The sequence below is a fragment of the Canis lupus genome, chromosome 23, assembly GCF_003254725.2.
Source record: "Canis lupus dingo isolate Sandy chromosome 23, ASM325472v2, whole genome shotgun sequence".
Classification (NCBI taxonomy): Eukaryota; Metazoa; Chordata; class Mammalia; order Carnivora; family Canidae; genus Canis; species Canis lupus.
The window spans coordinates 25,849,024-25,874,511 of NC_064265.1; the positions used below are offsets into that span (position 1 = coordinate 25,849,024).

General features: G+C 40.3%; 1 protein-coding gene across 2 annotated transcripts in view; it reads right to left on the bottom strand.

Annotated features, from left to right (window-relative positions):
* PLCL2 (phospholipase C like 2) overlaps positions 1 to 25,488 on the bottom strand; it is a 185,868-nt gene that overhangs the window by 40,894 nt on the left and 119,486 nt on the right. The window contains exons 3-4 of one of the 2 annotated variants that reach the window (XM_025448824.3): positions 24,758 to 24,961; positions 13,113 to 14,286 (exon numbers count right to left, since the gene is read on the bottom strand). In XM_025448824.3, coding sequence (XP_025304609.1) covers positions 14,254 to 14,286; positions 24,758 to 24,961 — 237 coding nt within the window. In that variant the 3' untranslated portion in view covers positions 13,113 to 14,253. Of the gene's footprint in view, positions 1 to 13,112; positions 14,287 to 24,757; positions 24,962 to 25,488 lie in introns of those variants that run through there. The other variant, XM_025448823.3, reaches the window with a different exon arrangement.

Sequence of the window (25,488 nt, forward strand, 5' to 3'; positions counted from 1 at the left end):
ATTAGCTGTATGAGTATGCCTTCCCTTCAGATGTTCACGGTCAATGTTTCAAACATTCATTACTAATTTTAGTTTTACTTGAAAAGCCTGGTGTGGTGAAGCTCAAAGAAACAACAAATCACATCATTATTCTTAGAAGCTTCTTCCAGTTTAAAGTATCACCAAAGGTTACATAGTTAGGCAACTTTCAGCTTAAAATATAATGCAAGGTTTAAGGACAGCACATGTATTTCAAGGGTCTGGAGAGAGGAGCTCACCTGCCTCCTTTGCTCTATACTTGAATGATCAATCCTTTATTCTTGGGACAATCACTTACTGAGGTCCTCTGAGTGTGGGACCCTGAATTAAGTGCTGTGAATGAATAAAGAATAGGTGCTGACCCAGAACTATGAGCAAACAGTAATCACAACAAAATGTGGCATTGCCATTGTAGTCCATGTGCTATTGGGTGTGGTAAAGCTAAATACCCCTAAGCCACAGGAGGTAGATGGGATATTTAATGGTGGTGTACTCGTGGTGTCATGGCGTCTTGTTGATGCTCTGTGGACTGGACTTGAAATATACACTCTACCCCTTACTTATGAGCAGTATATAAAACATGAAGGTGGCTAATCTACCAGGGTGGAGAATGCAAACACAGTGAAAAGCCATTTCTCTCAGGTTTGGAAGTAAACAGTGGCAGGTATTCACCGACCCTATGGGGGGGGTATCCTGGAGAGAATCAGCCTCAGAGAAGGTGAGCACAACAATAAACAGTAGAACTCAGAGAAGGCAGGAAGAAAATATATCCAGACCTTAGCAGAGATTATTCATCTTGCCACACCTGTTACTAAATGTTTTCACCACTTCCTTGGGGAGGAGGAACTGCCAGTTTATATCTTTTTATAGTTTTAGGGTACATATTTACAGTTAGGGTGGGTACTTACATTAATGTATAGTAAACAGTTTATGGTTCTTGTCCACAGAGTGAGTTCACTGATCCTCAACTCTTGCAGTATCTGAATAAATTTTCTTTGGGTGAAAGAGCCCTGCTAGGTGTTGGTCAGCAAGCTCTCCAGACTGTGAGCTCCTGTAAGTGCACTACCTGAAGGGTCCAGCCATCGGAGAGGGCAAGGCCAGGCAGTGGGCCTTCCTGCCTGCCTACTCAGCTGGCTGATGTCATGCTTCATTCAGCCAACAACTGTGACCGAATGCAGGGCACATGGCACTGAGGATACAGCAGGGACCACACGGGGGTGGGGGTGGGGGTGAGGGGGCATTAGATCTAGTGGGGACTAATCTCTGCCTGGGTCTGCTGTGCTACAACAAGCTGTGATTATAAATAGTACAAGTGTTGGTTGAGTGAATCAAAATGAAAGTAATTGAACGCCTCCTCTGCATCAGGTGTGTAGTTGGTGCTTTCTATTTCATTTAAAGCTCACAAAACCCATATGAGATACGTATTGATGGTGTTGGTTTTATAGGTGTGAGCACTGACACCCTGAGGGCTAAGCCACTTTCCCAAGGTCCTCTGGTAAGAGAGGCAAAGGAACTATAACTAGCAAATGATGTGTTCTGTTTGACCTCAAAGCCCCTGCTTTGCCACAGCACCATGACACATCTTGGCCATACGAGTAGCACCTGCACCAGGAGCACTGGGGAAAGGGCATTCCAGCCAGAAAGACACATAGGCAGAAAGGAATTTAGTGACTCCTGACAGGTGCTACACACAGTAGGTGGTATAATCTCGACTACTGCCTTCCACCTTAATATTTCTGTAAAGCACTTTTGGAAAACATTTCTTTTAAAATGACAACAAACAATTTGCTTGGCTCCACTTAACAATTCATCATTACAAGAGAGAAATCATTTACATTTAACATGAAACTACTCGAATAAGCAGTTCAGAGTAGACAAAAGCAAGTAAGTGGGGAGTGACATCAAGAGATGAGTCAAAGGGAGAAACTGCTTCAAATTATCTTATTTTCTCTGTATATATTACATGAATGTGTCAATATGATGCAAGGCCCAGGAGAGTGGTTGGCTTTAGAAGCATTATTTGCACTAATGCAAATGCATTTCCATGGATCCCCTTTAAACACAGAGGTATGGGTCTTGGCTCAGCAATCAGATCATCCTGCTGCTAACTGTAGTAACTTACCACACGGACAGCTCATACTGTTTATGAAATAGAAGATGCTTTTGTGTAGTTGTTGCTAATAGATTTTCTATTAGTGTCCAGTTACCAGTAACTCCCTAAATTTCTGGAACTAATGCATTAGGAAAATCTATGGATTTAACATAGCCCAGGAACCCATTTCATAAATTTGATCAACTCTAATGTAGAGTTTTAATATAGGACTTAAGCAGATGAAAAGCAGGAAGTTTCAACTAAAGGCAAGTAAAAATTCGTATTTTATTAAGCTGGACAGAAACCAGAAATGCCTTTCCTAAGAATGTTCCATTTTGAAAGTAACTCCCCATATGAGTTATAAGGCAAACTTCTCTGTTTATGGATATGGTTAATGTGAATTGTAACTATGTTAATATATTTTATATCACTAGATTTCTATAGATTGCTTCTTAGTTTTTTGTTTTGAAATTTGTACATCAAGTAGGAAAATTCTGTTTTCAGGATAAGTAAGTCTATGTAAGGATCTTTTATGTAAGGATGTTATATCTGATTTTGGACAGTATACCACATCTCCTTTCATCCCAGGAACACAGATTTTGATATTCACAAAAACAATTTGCCAATAACTTCAAGTCCTTGGGGAAAGAAGTTCAATAATAACAATAAGAACATCTTCTGAGTTCTACTTTTTCCCTGTATCCTTCTTTGACCTCAATTGCAGACAGAAAATGCTTCCCTCTTAAGACGTGGCTTTGTCTGTCCCCATCTTCACACATGGCTGCTGCTGCTGCTTTGGCTGCAGCTATATCTAATGAAGTTACAAAGTCTGAGAATGTGCTAATGTGCTAATGTGCTAATGTACAAAAGGGAACATCTAGAAAACAAAAAAAGGTTTGTTCCTTTACAGATTCTGTAATTGTGTGTATGACATATAAGTAACTCAAGTAACTGAGCATCATTCTCAAACTTGCCAATGGACTTAGAGAAATGATACACCTGCTCCCACCTCTGAACACCCCTCAGGGTTCCAATGTGGTCATGGAGATCCATGGTAGGCCATGGTGGACAGTGAATGCCTAGGTAGCAGGTATGGTACTGCCTGGCTCAGGAAAGACCCAAGGAAGACTGGACCAAAGCAGGACTTGCCTCTCAGGACTCCAGGAAGAAGTAGCAAAACAGCAAATGTGAATCAAGGATCGAGGTCCTCAAAAAAAACTACCAAATTCAATCCAAAGAAGTGTTCCCCAAATCAGAATGATCTGTATGGATGTCTCTAGAGCTCAGTGTGACCAGAGGACTGTCACCCTGTCCTACACAGCCCTACAAATTGAGTCAGTTTGCTAATGCTGAGAATGGGACAGAGAAGAAGGAAATTCTCTCAGGAATCTGTAAGCTTCAGTGCTTCTTTCTGTGCCCTTGAAAGCAGTATCTGAGTTAATAACACTACCTTTCTTTTTATTACTTTAAACAGAAGTTTTTAGAACTTTGAAGAATTTTAGAATCGAATACAAGAACACTGGGATCCAGGCCTTCTAAACTGAAATTCAGAAGTAACATTTTCTTTTAGTAAAGCGTCCAAGTACAACAAAATGTCACAGGGTTGAACCAATGGAAGCGAAACCATTTATGAAGTTATTGTTGGAAAATACAACAGAGCTTTTAACACTTGAAAATAATATAAAAGTTACATACTTGAACAGGGGTATAAGAGTTGTATCACGGCGGGGGTCTCATGCTACTATTAAGCCCAGCCCCCTCTGCGGTTCACACAGGGGGAGGGCTGTGGCCACATTTGCAGAGAGTTGGCCACCATTCAGGGGCCAAAACATGCCACGTCATTAATAGCTGCGGTCATCATCCCTTCCAGCAAGGTCACTATAAAAACACTTTCCACATAACAAACAGTTTCCAGAGTAATTTGTCCTGGTTTCCTCTTGAAACCTCACTTCCACTTTCACATTTTCCATTATGCAACTCATAGAAAAGTATAGAAAAAACCCAATATCATAGAAAAGTCATAGAAAGAACCTTAAGCTCTGTTGGATGAAAACCACTACAGAACTGTCAACAAACACATAGAGAGGAGCATAGGTGGCTGCTACCTCATATGGGGCCCCACTGCAGGCATGGTGTGGAGTGGGGCAGGATATAAATCAGTGTAAAATATCATTCAGCTCTCTAGGCATTTCCATCAGGCTAGAAGAAAACAGAGAAATGTGATTAGAAAAGGAGTGATGGGTCAGCTTGGATGGGCTACAGAATTACAACTTTGAGGAGAGACCAAGGTGCAGGAAGAAATACAGGGCAGGGGACCCAAAGGTGGGGTCAGGAAGCAGGCAGGAAGCCACAGCTACTAGAGGGACATGGAAGGTGGCAGAAGGGCTGGGAAAGGAAAGATGAAAGTGGGAGACTGAGTAGGGGACAAAGCAGGACTCAGTGACTGATTTGCTGTGGGCAGAGGAAGGGCCAAAGACTCTTTCCCCTTGGATAGACAAGGAAAATTTAACACCCCCATGGTTGTAAAGCATTTCATAGTTTACAGTGTCTTTAATGTGTTCACTCATCTAGTGGTGGAGTTGAGCTATGGTCACAATGGAACAGTCTGGTGAAATTGTGCAGCAGCAATCAGAAACTGTGGACGCTTGGTTCTGGCTTTGGAAAATTGGGGATTTTCTGCACAAAGGTAGCAACTGAGATGAAAACATGTATACATCTCCAAGGGAGGAATTTTACAAATATATGAGATGAAAACATCACAGTGATGCTCTAGAATCACTTAAATTAATAAGCAGAGAGAACTAGTCGAAGAGATACAGCAGGAGCCGTCAGAGGGGAAGGAGGAAAACCAGGATATTAAGCATTTACAGATGTGTGAGGAGTTTCTGGAAGAAGGGTGCGTCCGAGCATTGGAAGCTCTGGGTTCGGGCACTTGGTAGTTGTGGGGAATATAACTGCAATACTCATAGTTCCGCTACAATGGGATGTACAAGTTCCTAAAAATCACTTGCACTATACAAAATTATGCAGTAAAAGCACAACGTTTGTGGGGAAAATGGAGTTGGGGCACAACATTCAAAAATTTTGCAGTGACACATTAAGAAAAGACAGGAACTGAATAAAAGTGACAGCTCAGCTCTGCATATGTTAAATAGTTAAGGAATGCAAAGCTACTATTATGCAGGTGGTGGTGACTGACCTTGAGAAAGACCTGAGGTTTGCTTGGCAAGGGGTGTTCTGAGGGTTGCAGATCCTAAGTTACAGGAGGTGATGTGAGGTCTGATGAAGGCGGTAACAGGAGATGTGGATGGGCACAGCTCCAGACTCCCTCACTAACTGGGGGAGCCACGTGCTGCCTGACGTGCGTGTGTACATGCAGTTCAGCCAGGGTAAGTTTTCTGCGTTCACTAGTTTCTTGTGGTCCAAACTGTGCACAGCCAAACACAACATTTGAGTTAGGTTAAAATTGTTCCTTAATGTATCCATCACATTCAAATAAATTTGCATTTTCAAAACACGTGTTATAGCTAAGGGACTATAACAGGGAGACTACTCAAAACCTTTCTGAAATATTTTTTTTCAAAATTTCCCATGAAATTTTATTCTGAAGTACATAGTTAAAGTCTCAGCTTCTACAATATCAACTGAAGCATGGTTTTGGCATTGTATAAGCCTGCCTCGACATGGTACTCAGCTATTTTAACAATCATTTTTTTGCCAGAGAGTGGATGCCAAGTGCTATATAAATCTGGAGCAAATTATGAGTTATGAGTGACCCAGGGTCCACGTTTAGGAAGCCAAGAATTCTCTAGTTTTTCAATACGCTCTGATTTTTCATAAAGTTTACTTCAGAGCTAGGGTGGCATGTACCTAAGGAATGAATGTGGCTCTCCTGTTACATAACTTTTATCTGAACATTGGTACAATATGAATCTCTTATGCCCAAAATTTCAGATCAAATCCTATAAAGTAACATTGTATCTCATGCATAAGTATCTAGTCAAATTTTCACATGCCATAAAGGCTTCTCCACCGCCATCATTTTCTCCATCTACCACTTCTCACTTTCATTTAATATATCATCACAATTCACAACACTTAGAAAAGGCTGCATTTCACAGATTAAACCTCGAGGTTTAATAAATTGCAGATTCTTAAGTGAATCACCATCTAAATGTCAGTAAGACGAAGACATTATGCTTACTATACACAGACTAATAAATATATAGGTTTCTCTTGTACTCACCTAAAAAGAAATTGGATTCAGTATAAAATTCATGAAAACAAATACTATCTACATAGTCAAAACAACCAATTTATTGCCCTAGGTTTGTTCTTTCTACCAGTTGCTGTGGCACCCAGCACACAGGGAGGGCCCAAACCTTTACACGTCTGGGTGCTTCTGAGTGGCACTTCCAGTGTCAGCCACTAGAAGTCCTTAGTTATACACATTTCATGGTCTGGAAGAAAGGAGAAAGGAGGAGAGATGAGAGAAAACACCACAAAGAGAAAATTGGGTTTGAGGAGGCGCTACATCCAGGAATAAAAGGGGGAAAAAAAAAGACGACAAAATCACAGAAGCAGAGCTCAGAGGAATTAAAACAATAAATGCACTGGGGTGATTTATTTTATCAAAAATCATATTTTAAATCAGATTAAAAACTTTCATTTTATGCAGACAACTGAATAAACCATAAAGTCACAAACTTTGATTTAAAAGAAATTCACTCCCATTTCTAGATGAATTGGGATTTAGCATTGCTACTGGTCTCCATATGTTCCCAAACATGTTTAAATAGACCAGGAGCTGGATAAGCTTCATTGTGCAAACTAGCTTAGGGAAAACAGAAAAGGGTTCTGGAAATACCTAGGGATCTAACAGATCAAAGGATTAGTTATAAAGCCAGTATACAGATTTTAAATGTTTATCCTACTATAAACCGTTGGCAAAGTTTTAAAACTTCTGAATACTTTTAGCTTCAGGAAGTACACAGAATTTCAAAAAGTTGAATTTTGATTTTGATCTTTGGTTGTTTCTGGTCCTGTACAATACTATCTTTCAAGGAAACAAAAATTGTTGAAAATGAAGCAAAACAGAACCTAAGCTATTCTGAAAAGGAACTCCACTGAAATTATAAAACTCTCCAGAAAAATTCTATAATTCCTACTAGTGCATCTAATAATATATTGTGCTGTACTTTTCTGTATGGAGAATACATATATAGTTAAGTTCAAATGCTTTTAAATTATAATAGCTCTTATCTCTCCATTTTATGGCCACGGAATAACTTGGGTGTGCTATACAGCATTACTTGGTGTTTACACAATTACTGTGGGAAGACTCCAAATTCTCACACTCAACAGGCTACTCTGCAGCGTGTGATGAGTCACCATGCACCAAGGTTGCCTCAAGGAGGCACACGCAAACCCCAACCTTTCCAGGCCTTTGGTCATGTCATGTCAGCCTCTTCATGCTGCAAAATCCATCATCTCCCACTTTCCCAAAGGGTAATAACAATGTGCTTGCATGACAGCCTCAGATCATCTCAGGCAGCATGAAATCTAAGTGCTGTGTTCAAGTGTCCTCTGTGGTTAGGAGAAAAGGAAGGGATAGGAGCACAGAGGGACTCAGCTACTTGCAAAGGGACCTCTGGCTGGGCCTGAGGGGCAGCCAGGCACAGTCCAGTGGGGACACAGTCTACAGCCTGCCACTCCCTCTGGCTCCAGGAAATGCCTGGAAAGCTGGAAAGAAGGGCAATACACCACTGTAAAACTCTTGGGTCCCAGAAGTTTTCAGGGATCGTGGTGAGTTCACAGGCTACATCTTGGATGGAGGGGAGTGTCTTCAAGGAGCTGATAAGAATGGCTTAAAACGTGGCCAGAATCATCCCTGCAGGAAGAATGGGGAACTTGAGCTCATTAAACCCAATTATTCAGTGAGCAAGCTACTTCCGGAGAAAGATTAGGAACTTCTGGATGCTACATTAACTCTTTCAAGTCACCAAGGACCATTTTGAATTCTGACACGCTTGTTTAAAACAATTATTACTATATTAATTAAATTTCAAAAGATACAATTAGAATTAAACATAGTACCACTTTTATTACTGTCTATTTATATCAAGCCTTTTCTCCAAGGGGATCAAGGTGATTTAGAAACTCCTAATTAACAGAAGATAATTCAATCACAGTCTGACTGTAAGGTATCATTAGTTTCTTTCAGGTCTGTGTAACTAAGTATAGATGTTAGTTAAAAAAAAAAAAAGCAATTGGAGGCTTCTCTGTTATGAAAAACAATATTTCTTTTTTTTTCTTTTCTCTCTCTCTCTCTCTCTCTTTTTAGCACAGTGAAGTGTCCACAGTATTCCAGGAATGACAGAGCAGGAAAGAAGACCACACAATTGATCAGCTACTAGTGTACTTACTGTATAAATCCAGGATTTTTTCCTAGTGTTGATCACATAACTCGCATGTTCCCCTGCCTTCCCCTTTCAGAGAAGAGAGACAACTCATCTATTAAGGTGGTGGGAAACCTTATCTTCTGCTTTTCACTATGTAATTTTAAACCTGCCTTTATGAAATTGAAATGGAGTAGGCATGCTCTCTCTACAGCAAAGCTGCTGCTCTGAAGTTTGGAGTGATGTTAAAATATACACACATAAAGGTCTTAAAGTTTCAAGAGCTGCAGGTTTCTAGAATTTGAAAACTCATAATAACATGATAATGACTAGCATTTATTGATCTTTATTATGGTCTGGGGCTATTTACATCTAATTTCGTATCCTTTGAGGTGGTGATATGATGCCCATTTTACAGACAGAGAAATGGACTTGCCCTTAGTCACACAGTAAGCATGAGGCAGGGACTATCTCATCATTGGGGCTCATATTCTTTGCTAGCACAGCCCAGGCTCCCAAAACCCACTCATATACTTCCTAGGGTCTAGGGTGTATACTTCCTCCTTCATCCCCCAATGTTTAGTCATGGTGTCTTTACAGAGCAATTTTGCACATGGGTATTCACACCGCATGCACACCTTCCCAGATGGTCTCTGTGAATCTACAACTGTACTTACTGACAGGTACCCTTGGCAAAATACACCAGGGCATTATCTTCTGCTGGATGCCATTGCACTGACTCAGCTCATGATGGCAGGTGAGATAAGGACAAAGACTTTACCAAGGTGGGGTAAGAGCTGGTGGATAGTGTGTGTGTGTGTGTGTGTGTGTGTGTGTGTGTGTGTGAGAGAGAGAGAGAGAGAGAGAGAGAGAGAAAGAGAGAGAGAGAGAGGGAAAGTCAGGTTTCTTCCCCCAGGAGCACAGGAGTGTGGTACAGCCACTTGGCAGGGACAGTGAGTGTTGGAAATGAAGAGGGTAAGACAACTGAGAGAAGTAGCTGTCTGACATTCAAGTATTATTCAAGTATTTCTCTGCTTAGCCCACCAGGAGCCTACATCCACCTGTTAGCTCACACGACAACCCATCTATGAGCATGCTTTGGGAACTCCTAGAACACTACACATATATGAACAACTTTCTCATCCCAGGGTGGCTTCACTGAATCAAGCTGTTGTTCTGTTTGGCTGGGTGAACAACTAGGACTCTCCCTTCCACTCCTCAACTCTGCTCTATTTTCCTCTTGGGACATACTAATCTTCAAGTAGGGAATTTCAGACGCAGCAAAGTCCTCTGGCCAGTTAGGGGAGATTTGAGGGTACGGACAAGAGGTGAATGATCTGGGGAGGAGGACCCTCATGCCTACCTTCCCCTCTCCCCCTGCTCTAGTCCAGAGCCTCTGGGTTCCAGCCTACCCCTCCCACAGGCATCTCAGGTGTCCTCTTCTTGTGGGACCTACAAAGGTTCCATCTACTGCCTCAGGACGTGGGAGCTGCCATCTAGTACCAAGCCTGGAAGAGCGGCAGCCCCACCCTCCACCACCTGGCCATCCCGCAAACCTAACCCTCCTGGGGAAAACTACTGGTCATGATGATATAAATCAGGCAAGTTCAGGAAAATGTAGCCACTGTGGGGCAGAGACATAGGATAGGAAGAACTCCTGATCTGTGTCCTGGAGCTCAAGGTCATTTTCATTCACCAATTATAGATCTACTCCTTGCACCTGCTCTGCAGTGGAAACACAGTAGTGAGCAGGGCACACTCTGTCCCTGCCAACCTGGGGCTCTGATTCAGCAGAGGGGGAGAGAGGTATCTTTAAAAAAAAAAAAAAAAGAAAGAAAGAAAAAAAAAAAAAACAAACCAACCAATGTGTAATAACAAGCTGCAATGGGTGTGAGGAGGAAATGAACAGCATAAAGTAGCAGGGTGTGAGAAGCTGCAGAGGGCCCTCAGAGCAGCCTTCCCATTTCCCCAGGTGGGAGAGGGTTTCACAGGTTTGCTCTCCTTCTTCAGCACCTTTATAATCCCTCCCCTGATGAGACTGCTTTAAATAGAATGTGGTGAGCACAGCCTGGATCTGATCATTTGAAAGAAAGCCCTGCTCCCTGTTAGGGGAGGATAAGATGAAACCAGGGGTTTTCAGAGAAGATACAGAGCCTGCTTGGGAACTCCACCCAATTTTCCCCTTCTCTGCACCCCCTGCACCCTCTCCTGACAAGAAAATTTGGCTGATAAAAGGAGCACTACTTAAACTCCATTCTTTGGCTCATTTTTAAAGCCTCATTACCAAGCAGCACAAGCAGGACTATACACTCACTGCAAAGTTAAGTTAGTTACAAATTTTACTGGATTATAACAAAACTCTGGGTAATTGTCACCATTCCCACTGACGTGGCAAACTTGCCTCAGGAGCACTATAAACAACCAGAGAAAACGTTTTCATTGGCTTTTCTCTTCCAGTTTCCACCTCTAGTGTCTATAGATTCTTGACCATCAAAATGTTAACAGTTAGTAGTACTGCTTTAGAGGCTCACTGCTTATCCAGGGCAGGAGTACTCATGCTCTAGCAGCACTCTCTTCCTACCAAGTTAACAAGTAATATGATGTTCTTATGGATCAAAATTCAAAATGCACTGAGTATGTTAGGAAGGAAGGAAGGAAGGAAGGAAGGAAGGAAGGAAGGAAGGGAGGGAGGGAGGGAGGGAGGGAGGGAGGGAGGGAGGGAGGGAGGGAGGGAGGGAGGGGAGAAAGAAAGGCCTTTAAAAATATAATTTAAACTGGTGAAAGTGAATATGGGAACCAGTGCATTAAAATATCCTAGGGACTTTTCCTCTGATCCTCTTTTTGAGGGGTTGGCCAATTCTTTCTGCAAAGGAGCAGATGGTAGATATTTTAGGCTTTTAGGTTTAGTTTCCGTCTGGACAACTCTGTGCTGCTGTTGTGGCACAAAGGCAGTCACTGAATATGCCAGGGAGATAGATAGCTGTGCTCTAATAAAACTTTGTTTATGGATACTAAGGTTGGAATTTCACATGGTTTTTGCAAGTCATGCAATATTATTTTTTAAACTTTTTCAATCATTTGGCATGTGAGAGCCATTCTTAGCTTACAGACTGTACAAAAACAAGTGGTGCCAGACTGGCCCATGGGCCAGTCTCCCAAGCCTTACCCTAAAAAGTTACAAGATGCATCATTTGGTGACATTGGACAAAATGTATCTAAGAGAACAGCCTGATATGCTACACGCACATTTTAAAAAAGACATGAGAAACCAAGTGCAGCTAGTACTTCCAAAGGGTAAACATATATTATGAAATATGTAGGCAAAGGAAAGATTTGGTTATGGAGAATCCTAACATTGGTCAAAGATTTCCATAGACTCAGAACAAAAACAGGGCTCCATTTTAGGAAATCAACTAAAAATTACTTAAGTACCATTCCACTTCCATTTAGCTAAATACCCAAATAGCCATTTCTATTTAAAAGATAAGATTTTTGGGGGGTGGGGGGTGTTTGCTTGCTTGCTTGCTTCTGGCACCAGATAAGTGATTTAAAAGCTAAAATTATTTTGTGCTCATAGGATGACATAAATGATGGTGTGACTCCATATGACCACCCCCTAGTGTAGGAGTGTCATGATTATAAAGAAAACTAGAATGACCAACACTGATTTTAAAGAAAATTCCAGAATTAAAGATTTCTATAAGTTGATAAAGGATCTCCTATATAAAAATCTCAATAAAAAATCTAAACCATTTAGCTCTAAAGATTTGACTAATACTAAACGTAGTAGGGAAATAAATATTTTAAACTACCTAACATGTTATTTTTAAGTTAATTGGTAATTAAGCTTGTAGAGTTAAACTTAACTCTGAACACATCATATTGTCCACCCACTGAGTTTACTGTGAGAGTAGTTTTCTTATGGTTCAGAATTTAAAATACCCTAATTAAGTTAGAAAAGCCTTTAAAGCCATTATTAAGTGCTATTTTTATTCCTGATAAATTCAGATGGTAGTAAAATCAGATTTCTGGTATTAAAGGTGGTTATTTACATGGGGTGAGTGGCATTAATTATTTCACAGTAATCTGAGAGAATAGAAGTGAACAGAATGAACAACAGGAGCTGTTAAAATAGAGTAACAAGTGACAGATCCTGCAGTCCCCACTGAGGGAGAAGTTGCTGTGCGGAGGGCAGTCACCAGCCAGCCCCCTGCAGACCTGCAGACCAGAGCGGTTTGGTGGCTGAGGGTGGAGCACTCCTACCCATGCCCAAATCAGGAAATAATGGATCCCCAGGCAGGGCTGAATTTTATTCCTCTCACGAGTATGAGGTCAAATGTAACACATCAACAAGATGTAGGCTTCAAAGTTTATGTAGCGCCAAATGTTATTTATAGGAACACAACTAGCTGTGGAGAAAAATCACCACCTCATTATTCAAAAGGCTGTAGAAAACCACCTTTAAAATTTTTTTCTAGTTCATAACTAGGGACATAAAAGATTTTTTTTCAAAGAAAGGTCAGAAATGAGCACACACTACTGCCCAAGAAAAGATGCCAGGGTGGTTCGAGTAAGTGCCTACCATCACATTTTCTCAGAAACAATTCTGAAATATATAATTTTTAATATAAACTGGTTATCACAATAGCTTCATTTCACAGAGTTGGTTCCACACAAATTATCCTATTTCTTAGAGAGTTGTCTTCTAAACCGTGATAGCACATCCATCCAAAGAGTACATGTCCACAAAAACAGAGGCGCTCATCATTGCATTTACAAACAAATCTATATATTACCACTAACAATTTCATACAAATATCTGATGTAATTTCAATCTTTTAAACTCAACTCCAAATTATACTTGCAACACTACTAAGTCCTAAAGGGAAGAGCATATGCTGTTCTAAACCACACAAAAATGGGCAGTAATAAATCAAATTAATCTGTGAATGGATCTCCCATTTAGAAAGTCAGGGTATGATATAAAAAACATCAAAATGCTAAACAATAAAATTATATTTTCACTGTAACTTACAAGTTTTCTAAACTCTAACCTGAATATGGACAACAGTGGGACACAATGAAACATTAAACAATCCATCCTTTTGATCAATCTTTGACAAAAAGACTTCTGAAAAGAAATTCACATGTGTGATTCTTGTTAATTGTAGCCAGTCCTTTGAGGCCAGCACTGGTAAAATAATCACTCAGGCAAATGATTTCCATTTAACTGGCTGGAGAACATTCTGAACTCCAAATGGAGCCAGACACGAGGGCGAACTGCAGGCTCAGATGGCAAACGCAGCCACTTCTCTAAGTACAGTGAAGAACCACCATAGGCTTCACATCCCCAACTCCCTACCTGGTCAGAAATTGCCACTGTTGGGAAAACTAATAAGCTAAACAGTGAAAATGCATTTCCTGGGTCCTCCAATGGAGTGTGGCTCAGGTAGTATGTGGTGTTTCAAAGTAGAACCCACATTCGGGGAGCTCCAGGGTTTTCATCTCAGGTTTCTGCAACCTGACAGAGATGACGATGAGCACATTGATTTCTCTTCCAAAGTAGCTGCCAAAGCCACCTCTGTGCCAACAGCAAAGGTTAGAGTGTTGAGGAGACACACAGCCATCTTCTGGGTCCAAAGTGAGAGGACCAGAGGGCTCCCAAGCACAAGGTAAGAAGCAGGCTGAATGCATCAGTGAGCTATGAAGGGCATGTTTTAGGTTCTAGGTCAGCTAATCTTCATCTCAGTGAATCCAAAAGGATCTGGAACTCATAAGCTGTATAAAGACATACAAATAAATTACCATGCACTGAAAGCCAATTAGGTTCTTTGCTTCTTTGATCATCACTTTTCTGTTTGAAAAGGATTTCCACATAAGAGGACACATTATAAAACTAGATGCAGAGATGACACCATTCTGTGGATACTACAAAATAACTCCAAACTTTAAGATGTCAGATTCTGGACGTTGTAAAAACTTTCTTTTTTTAAAAAGAGCTGTATAGTATTAATAGTGTTTGGTGGATGTTTTAGTAGCAAATCAAAAATTTTGATTCTGGAATACTTTAATTGCTAGAGGTACATAGGCATGAAGTACATGTCCTTAGAGTTATTTTTTTCGCCCCTTTTTCTTGCTTGGCAATTACTAGGCTTAACATAACTTCTTCATCAATCCAAACACACCAAACAGATGCCACTGTTTCAAGATGCTCTAAGAAGAATGTTATTCACCTAACAATAGTGAAAGTTACAGAGAACAATCTGGCTCTATTTCTCTTGATGATCATAATATAATCCCTTTTGCTGGTGGGGTTCTTAAAGTTGTCACATCATACTTCTAACTCTACCTTCTGACTCCTTTCTGAAACACCCGGGTCTCTCTCTAGCTGACATTTCAGGACATCTATCTTTAAATCCAGAGGATGGGCTGCAGTGGGGAGGGAATGCTGACCTCTGGGAGACTGCAGCAGGAACACAGGTGCTTTGGGAAGAGTGTAAAGCTGTTTTTTTGTTTTTGTTTTTTCCCATATATATTGCCATATTTTAGAAACCATTTTGCCCTGGGGGCTTTCCACCTATTCAAATGGTTAGTTTTCAAGCTCTGGGCAAAGTGCAACTCATTTATAAAAACAAATACTTCTCTGAGCGGAAGGCAGATGCTCAACCACTGAGCCATCCCAGGATCCACGATCCAGTCCTACATCGGGCTCCCCGCAGGGAGCCTGCTTCTCTCTCTGCCTATGTCTCTGCCTCTCTCTCTATCTCTCATGTATAAATAAATAAAATCTTAAAAAAAATACTTCTCAGTTTTAAAGGTCTAGTTAGACTTTTATTTGGGTTCCCACCAGAATTACAGGCTTGAAAGTCAAGATTTTTGTCAAGGAGAAATAATTTTCCAAATTATTTTAACATAGGAAGAATCACCCCATAGATCACAAAGCTTCATGCCATAGGGCAGAGGAGACTGGCCTTTCCCCTCCCAAGGCTGGGCTGGAGGAGGAAAGGAACAGTGGAAAAGTTAGAAGTCCATCTCTTGTAGTCTCCAGTGATTGGAAATGGAGCTAGGGAACCCCTCCACTGCATGGATGAGTCTCAAGGTGAATAGGGGTGAAGGCGAGGATGACAAGGTTTAGAATGATATTCTTTAGTGAGGACACAGGAAGAAGCCTCCTGCAACCGTTCCCTTCCAGAAGTAGAGGGAAAGAGACAAAGTCTGGGAGACTGAGAATTTTCCCTAAAGAGCTGAGAATTTACAGGCCAAAGTGGATAATGTAAATTGATGCAATGGATTGAGTTCACCAAACTGAACAGAAATTGGGGAATACCCACCTCTGTCCTGAGAGAACAAGAGAGAGAGAGAGAGAGAGAGAGAAAAGCTACATTTCTCTTTGCCCTCTGAGTTGAGTGAGAGGTTTGCACTCAGACTCTACCCCAGAGGCACAGCTCATGGAAGGTCTGAGCCAGAAAGCTGGCCACACGAGGGCAAAGACTAGCGTGGCTTCCTCCACTGGATGAACTTTTATTTATTCAAAGTTAAACAGAGACAAAGACTTTATGAATAAACTAGGATAAGGAAGCTAAACACTTCCTCACAGCTTTGAAAAGTCACCAATGTACCTCGTGACTAACCAAAAGAACTGTATTATTTACAGAGCAAGGATAGCATTTTAAATATGTATGCAGTCCTTTCTTCCTTCCTTCCTTTCTTTCTTTTAAAAAAAAAAATCTCCTGGAAGGGTCCTTGACAGAAAAAATAACTTAGCAAATTATCTACCTTTACCCAATGCAGGAACATAAAATACTTCTGGTCAAGAAGAGACTATATCAAAAATAAACTCTGAAGGAATATAAGAGCAAAATCCAAAATATAATGTAGGATTTGATGGGAACAAGGAATTTCCCTGCTCTTGCAGGAAAGAGAAAAAAAAAAAAGATCACAGTATTTCAATGATCTTAGTTTTTTGTTTTTTTTTTAAAGATTTATTGATTTATTTATTCATGAGAGACCCACAGAGAGAGACAGAGACATAGGCAGAGGGGGAAGCAGGCTCCCTGAGGGGAGTCCAATATGGGACTCGATCCTAGACCCTGGGATTACGTCCTGAGCTGAAGGCAGACACTCAACCACTGAGCCACTCAGGCGTCCGTAATGATCTTAGTTTTATCAAAAATGCAGTAGTGTTCTTCTGCATAAAGCATAAGTTTAGAAAGAATTTCCCTAACTTTTCTGGAGCTTTAGGTTTCAGATATATTTTATAAATATTTTCTACCAGATTCAGTGAAATAAAAATATTAAAATAATAAATTCAGTTTGAAAAATAAATCTTGCTCTGCCACCTTTAAAAAGAAAAAGAAAGACTCTAAAGAGAGAAGTAAAACAGTAGAGACTCCACCAAATACACGGACCTAAACCACTGCGGGGTAACAGTGCCCCAGATGGCCTTGGTTCAAACGAAATCCACCCCAGAACAGAAATGATGCCAAGCACAGGCTCCCATTTCTCATTTACCAATATGATTGGACAGCACCAACCATATCACTGTTTCCTAGCTTACTTAGAAATTTTAAATCAGACTGCTGATATGTTAGATGACACGGTGGCTTGCTTAATACCATTTATCATTTCTTGCCTGAAGACACCATCTGACAACATGTTGAACTCCATTAAGGTTTTCATGTCTGTTTTCCCAGAAAGTTTGGAGCTAGGTATCAAATGTAGCTCAGTTTGATAAAAACTGCAATATGATGAAGTCTCTTTCAAGGGGATTGTCAGCCCTTAAAAAATGCTACTCTTTCCTCGATTGCTCATTGCTTAGTATCTGGGGCATGTGTGTGTGTATGTGTGTGTGTGTGTGTAAGAAAACTTCTGAAAATGTGCTCTTTGGTTTCTGTGGAGACATGTGAAACTAGAAAACTGATCAGAAATAAATTCTATAATCACCACTGTGTGCACATCCTGAACATTATCTTCCAAAAGTTTCTCGAATCTCCCTCCATCTGATTACTGAGTGGTAGCCTGCTACATCTGATCTAATCACAATGTGATGCTGTCATCACACTGTATCTTTAACATTTCTTTTCCTTTCCATTGGCTTGGCAGCCTGAACTGTTTTGGAGTGGCTCAGCTATATGGTTTTGATGACTTCAGGGAAACTGCTTTTGGACACATCATTGGCTGGACCTCCCCGTCAGTGAATTAGACTATATAGCCTTTGGGTTTCTGATCTTCCCTCTGCAGGATATATCCATCTTTCTGTCTTTCTCCCTCCCTCCCTCCTTCCCTCCCTTCCTCCCTCTCTCTCCCTCCCCCCCCTCACACACAGACACACACACACACACACACACACACACACACACATCTAAGCTCAGCTTCATCCTAAAGCATAATAATTTATCTGGTCTTTTTTCTATAGTTACAAAAGTTTGGAAGGTTGACACCTCCAATTAAAAGAAGCTTTTAATGTCAAGTTCTGAGGCAGTAGAGTGATAAAAGGAGCCACAAAGGAGACAGGGATCAATAGCAGCCTTATTATAGATCATCTCTGGCTTGGTCCAGATGGGCCGACTCCATTAATTATGAAGTGTGATTTATCTCCTCACCGCACTAATCAGTGGCAAGACAAAATACATGAAATCACACCAAGAAAATAAAGCAGAGGGCTTCTGATGTTGCATGCCAATTGCTAACATGTCTGTGTATGAAAGAAACCCTTCATTTCACATATTTTATTTAAAGAAACTTGTTTTTTTTAAGAAATATTTAAAGTAATGAATTAGAAGGGACTACTCTGTAATTTATCTAAAAACATTCAGAGAGCAAATAACATCCTCCTAGACAAAGCATCAGGCTAATAACTCTGAAAAAAATACTATTCTCTACTGGATAAATGGATTCCCCAGAGTATGCTTTCTTAATTAAATGTGAAAGCAATTAAAATCAAGATTTTTGTGAAGCTGTAAAAGATCAAAACAAACTAATTTTAAATAGAAAGTAGATACAAAGGTACTGCAATGGTAAGAATGAAGTCCTGTATAATCTCTGAACAGATGGGGGCTGCCCGAGTGTCCATCACTGTGCACATGAACAGCCCTACTGCCTGGAACAGAATCGGGCAACATTTTCTTTACTGTTTCTTCTCTCGTTTCATTCCCTACCATTCCACTGTCAATTTAATTACTGTGACTGAAGCGTATTCCATATTACAGAAAATCACAGCAAAATCAAGGAAAAAACCTTTTTCTTAAAAAAAGTTGTTGGCTCTTTTAAACAAATTTTAGGTGTACAATACATTTCTGTTGACTACTGGCATGAAGCTGGGCAGCAGGGCTCTGGGGCTTAGTCATCAAACTTAATGGGAACTATGCCTGTTGATTAATAACTCCATTCTCCCTTCCTCTGGCCCCTGGGAACTACCATTCCAGTCTCAGATTTTATAAATTGGACTCTTTTAGATACTCCACATAAGTGTAATCATGTAGTACTTATCTTTCCATGTCTGGCTTATTTCACTTTGAAAATCGTCCTCAATGTCCAGTGAAAAAAAATTTTAAAGGGAACCTTCATTTTATGCAACATTTCCAATGTCTTCTCTCTAAAGAAGAATGTTGACTCCCTAGTCTCTATATTTTAGTACAGATCTCACCAAAAAATTAGAAATTTTAAGTCTGAAATCAGAAACTAATAAAGATAGGTAGAGAGCTGAATTATTACTTTCATTAATACTAAAAGGAAAAAAAATACTAAAAGGATGGTAAAAGTCACTTTCATTTAAAAAGATGAATTAGATCAGTGATATTGATGGGAGGGGAAGGTTTATTACATTGAAATGACAGTGCAGATGTATCCTTAAGAGCACTGTGTGCTCTTAAGAGTATCCAGTTATTCACTAGAATGTCTTAAGCTCAGGTTACATAATCCTTATTTTCTCCCACCAGCTTGCTTTTAATTGCATTAGAGAACAAGCTCAAGTTTGATATTTTATTGTGAACAGTGACTACATTCAAGTTCATTTATATAAATTTTAAGTAAAATGTTTTGTTTTCTGAAGTAATAGTATAAAAGCTATGTTCAGATACTTACAACCAGATTTCTTTGAGTGGAATCTGATCTAACTATTGAAATACTCTTCCTTAGTTTAAGCTCATCAAATCTGTCTTTTAACCTACACCAAAGTATGAAAAATGAACTATGGGGATCCCTGGGTGGCACAGCGGTTTGGCGCCTGCCTTTGGCCCAGGGCGCGATCCTGGAGACCCGGGATCGAATCCCACATCGGGCTCCCGGTGCATGGAGCCTGCTTCTCCCTCTGCCTGTGTCTCTGCCTCTCTCTCTCTCTCTCTCTCTCTGTGACTATCATAAAATAAAAAAATAAAATAAAGAAAAATGAACTATGTTCCATCTTCATGAGGAACAAGAATCAAAAACATGTTACCTCTTACTTGGGAGAACCCCACATAAACAACTTTAGATTATTATTACTGAAGGTATCTGGGCTTTATCTGTCTGTTGATCACTCATCTACATACCACATATAGCTAATTTCCCTGACCTGGATTGCAGAAAAAACATGGGACAAAGAGATTCCTCAAGCTCTAAACCAAGTTACACCACTAATTTGATGAGCCACAGGGGTTCCATTTTATCAACAGCAAAATGAAGGCACTCATCACACGGTCTCCAGGCTCTCTTTCATTCTCGGCCTCTAAAGTGTAATGCCTGAGTCCAAGCCTGGCTCCGTACCGCTCAGAGATATGCGCGAACTACCATGACCCTAACGTGAATGTCCCAGAATATGTGCTTCCACATTTCTGAGTATGTTTCACTCCATGAACTCAGCTTTGAACAGCCTCCTTCTGATCACCTCTAGCTATTGAAATGTGACTCAGTCTTAAAGGTCTAGCTCAAAGGCCAGTATTTCCCTGGAGTCCTCCTTATCCTTAAACCTGAAACTGACTATTCTTGCCCAATAAACATCCAAACAGTTTGTTTCCATATTTGAAGATACCTATTACATAACATCTTATATCTACAGATACACTTTATCTCATTTACTAAACTATAAACACCTCAAGGGGAAAGAAGGCTTATTTGTCTGAAAACACATGGCCATTCCCACTCTCTGTACCAGCACAGTCTGTGTTTTCAACAACCCTCACCACCAATCTGCCTAGTTTAAGAATGTGTCGGTATTTCTCTTCTTCCTCTACTCCTGAATGGCTTTGACACCTGCATGGGTTTTTTGTTTTGTTTTGTTTTGTTTTGTTTACCTGCATGGCTTTGACCCAGGGTTAAACCTCACCACTTCCACGACCCCAAGGAGGGACCACACATAGGGTAAAACCACAGTTTGGGCAGTTTAGAAGTTCTATTTGTTGGAGGTAATCATAGGAGCCATTAGGACAATCTAGGGGCCATGGAGTGGGTGACCATACAACTAATTACCTAAACAGGGACATTCTAGGAGTTAAAGGGAGAACTATTAATAATTATTCTGGGGCTACAGGTAGATCAGCAGGAAGACCAGAATGTGTGGCCACCCTAGACATGGGCATTCTCTTCTAGCCTCCAGAATGGTTGACAAGTTGTTCACATTTCCATGATCAATTCCTTCTTTTCATTCTCCATTTTCACAAAGAAATTGGCATACTGATGTACTGGCTTATTAATAAGAGTTTAGACACTGAACAGTAATCACAATCATGATAGCATAAATACATATCTGCACACTCTTAGGAGAGACCATGCCACAGCCCTGTCCTCCCCACAGGACAAGCTTCAGCAGTATAGACCGGCAATGACACAGGAGTTCTGGAGGGGATTTCTCACACTACTCTTACTTCTCATTTAGAGCCTTCATGCAATAAATGGGAAGTCAACAAAATGAAATAAGATCTTATTTCCAAGGTTAATTTTGGGTAAAGCTCAATATAACATTATAAAAATAAAGAGCTATATTTAAAGTTACAGACTGTCCAAGATCCTAGCATACTTCCCATCAATTCCTTTAGCTGGCTTTAATAAACTCATCGTCACAAAGTAACAAACCATTAAGTCACTAAAAAAGGGGGACTATAAAATATAAGAGTTATTGCTGTACCATGATAACAGTTTTTAAAATTCAAATTATAATAATCTGAATTCAATTTTAAATATTTTATGGCTTAGTTTTTCCGATGGAGTTAAAACACAACAAATCAATACAGCGAGGGGTATTACGCAGCATAGCTATCTATCTCAATTAAACATTATGTAAGAGTAATTCCACATTAAGTAATTTCTTAAAGAGTAATTTAAAAAATGTGAACAAGCTAAAACATCCTGTCTTATCACTTCTGTAACAACACAACTATAAAGCTATGTGCAAACAAGAGTTGTGTAATAAGAGTTATCATTTAGCAGCCCAGAAAGAGGAAGGGGCAGGGAACCAGGGAGCACTGAGTGATTCCTATGAACACTGTGATGGGTGCTGGGAGATTGCCGGCATCTAGAAGCCTCTTTACCACGAACCCTGAGAACTTCCTGCTCGAGGTCAGCACCCAGCCCTTGGACTAGGTCCTGGGGCCTGACCCCTGTCTAGTCCACCCTATTATCACCCACGTGGGGTGCTGCTCCCCCACTTTCAGGAAATTTCTGTTAAAAAGGTTACCATGAAGAAATGTCACTGTGGGACTGGCATGGAAACCAGAGAAACACCAAGGGTCTAAGTCATGTTAGATTCTGGTGAACAAAACAGGTCTACAAAATGTCTAATGATTTTATTTGTGGCTTAAGCTTAAGAAGCATTTATACACATCAGCTACCTCTTCTGTTTTATGAGAAGGTGGGAACTAACCAGGTGGCCTCAGCCTCAGGCGTGAAAGAGCTCTTCAAACTTTTCCATTTTACCTCTTTTCCCATCTTTCCACTTCTCACTGCAAAGGAGCAGAGCGTAAGCTTCCTGTGTTTTGTTCCCCAGCGGCTTCCACTACCTTCTAGTCGACTGGATGACTCCTTGAAGAAAGGGGTCATTCATGCTCATTCTTGCAGCCCCTGCAGCACCCAGCACAGTGCTGTCCCCAGTATTTAGATGCATTTGCCCCTAGCCTGTCTTCTTCCTTCAGGTTGACTGCCACCCTCTGAGGTTTGCCTGCAGTGCCCACCGTCTGGGCCTTTATATCGCTCACCATGCCATGAATTTTAAGCTAGAAATAGTAGGACTGATATGTACCTGCTAAAATGTGTGGTACTGCACAGGAATCAAGGAAAAAGGCAGGTAATGAACCGACAAGCCTGAAGACTTGAGTGAATAAGATCAAGAAGTGATGAAGATCAAGTCCATCGACAGAGGAATGGATAAAGAAGATGTGCTATATGTATACAACTGAATACTACTCAGCCACCAAAAAAAAAAAAAAAAAAAAAAAGAAATTTTGCATTTGCAATGACGTGGATGGCACTAGAGGATATTAAGCTAAGTGAAGAAGTCAATCAGAGAAAGACAATTATCATATGATCTCACTCATATGTGGAATTTAAGAAACAAAACAGAGGATCACAGGTGAAGGTAAAAAAATATAAAATAAGACAAAACCAGAGAGGGAAACAAACCATGAGAGACTCCTAATCATAGGAAACACAGAAGGTTGTTGAAGGGGACGGAGGTGGGGGAAGGGGGGGTAACCAGGTGACGGGCATTAAGAAGGGCATGTGATGTGATAAGCACTGGTGTTATAGAAGACTGATGAATCACTGAACTCTACCTCCGAAACTAATAATACATTATATATTAATTAATTGAATTTAAATAAAAATTTTTTAATGTTAAAAATCTAATCAATGGGGTTTGGAGAACGTTTGCACTGATGAACATGTACCAGGAAGGTGGCACACCCCAAGTCCACAGGGTCAGAAGATCCTGTGCTTGGAATCCTTCCAGACATCATCCTATGTACCTCTCATCTGGCTGTTCATTTGTATCCTTTACAACATCCTTTTATAATAAATTAGTAATAGTAAAAATTAAAAAAAAATTAAAAAAGAACAAAAGGCATTTATTTAGAACTTTCCTTTTTGGAAACAGTACCCTCTGGTCAAGTCAATTTGTGAAACAGGGCATACTCTGTCATCCTCTTAGGACCTCAGTGTGTCGGCAAAGAAAAGGCCTTAAGATGTCCTGCAGTAAAGACATATGATTAATTCCGTTCAAACAGTATTCCCCTAAATTATTTTACCAGAGAGCCCTTTCTCCCATGTGACATTTACTCATATCCTAAGAAACCAAGGTTCCTCTGAACGCTGTGGGAAATGCTGGCCTAATCTGTTTTTTCGTTCCTTTGAATTGTATAAAACCTCTGAATTAAAGCTTTCAGATCAACTTATAGAAGAGTAAAAAATATTTGTCAAGGCTTATGATGCCGATCCCATTCTGTCTGTAACCACAGACGCTACATCAGGCGCAGCCCAGTGTTTGGTGGTGGTACAGTCTGGCCCATCTGGGAGAGGAATGACCACCCCCCCACCCCAAACCTCACAGGCTGGAGAGCAACTGCCAGCACTCATGGGTGCTGACAGCCTCAACTACATTGTGGGCTCTGAACAGTGCTGCTTACCCACTAATTCTCCCTTAAAGCTATGATAAGTCAAAAAGTTACAATAAGAGCAAGATATCATTAATGAAAATGCAAGATACATGTAAGCACAAAAATGTAATATTCTCGGTATCCCGAGGATAGCTCATTAAACGTTAAGTTGATTACAAATTATAGGTATCTCAGAGCAGCTGCTGCAAGGAAGGAAAGCATCACACATTATAATCATGTGATGGAAGCAATTGCCTTTAATGGTGTTTAAAATTTATTTTAGAAAAAATTAAATTTCTCACTTTTAGTAGTCTGAAAAATGCATACAAAATAAAAATGAGCAAATCTATGGTTGGTTGAAGAGAAAGATAAAAAAAAATTCTTTGCCATATACATGTAGAAGATAGCATATGCTTTAGAAATCAGTTCAGATAATATTCTTGGAAAGCTAACTGCTATTTAATCCAACCGAGGCAAGTGTCTCTGAATCCTGCTTTCTAAAACAACAACAATAAAATACCGAAGCTCTTTCGAATACAGCAAGGTCAGAGGAATAATTGTTCCAACATAGGTAAATGAAGCATGAAGTAGGAGAGCACACCCTAGCAAGAGCGCCTAAGTATGTCTGGTGTATTATCTTAAGATATCTTCCTCACCCAGGCTCCATAAAAGTACAAAGAACAACTCACCATGTCGTAAGTTGTTACAATCTTCTTTAGAACCTCAGGCACAATTCCCTGCAACTCCATCGTGGGATATTGCTCACTCAGATTCAGGACCACCAGGGGCGTGTTATCAGGTCCCAGAAAGCGGGGAGACACCGCCAACATGCACTGCATGAGATTGGCCACAGAGGAGAGGCCACACAGTTCCTTGAATGACACCACTGCATTCTGTTAGTGGAAAGAAAGGGGGCACTTTGTAATTAACCAGAGGTTTTAATTTCTTATGGATATTCTACTTGATATGCTTGATTATACTTGAACCGCCGGATACAACCGTTATTAGCACTGTCACAACAGAATTAAGTAATGGCTATTTTCCAAAGTAAATACAGTTACAGACGTTTTCAATACCAGTTTATCAAAAGTATAGAAAATGCAAGTAAGTAAAATTCATCTGAAGGGTAAAGCCTCTTTTCAGATCAAAGTTCACAGTGGTGCTAAGGCTGATGTGCAATCAGGAGCAAACGAAAAGAATGGCTTCTGCATGCAAAAAAGTAAAGGAAAAAAATCGAATCGGGTTGCAAATAAATCTCTCACCTGTTTATACTGGTTCCAAATCTAAAGGATCTTTTTTTTGGGGGGGGGGGCTTAAACAACAAATGTATTGTCTCAGTTATGGAGACTAGAAGTCTGAGATCAAGGTTTTGACATGGTTTGTTCCTCTGAGGGCATGAAAGAGAGACTGCTCTCTTTCT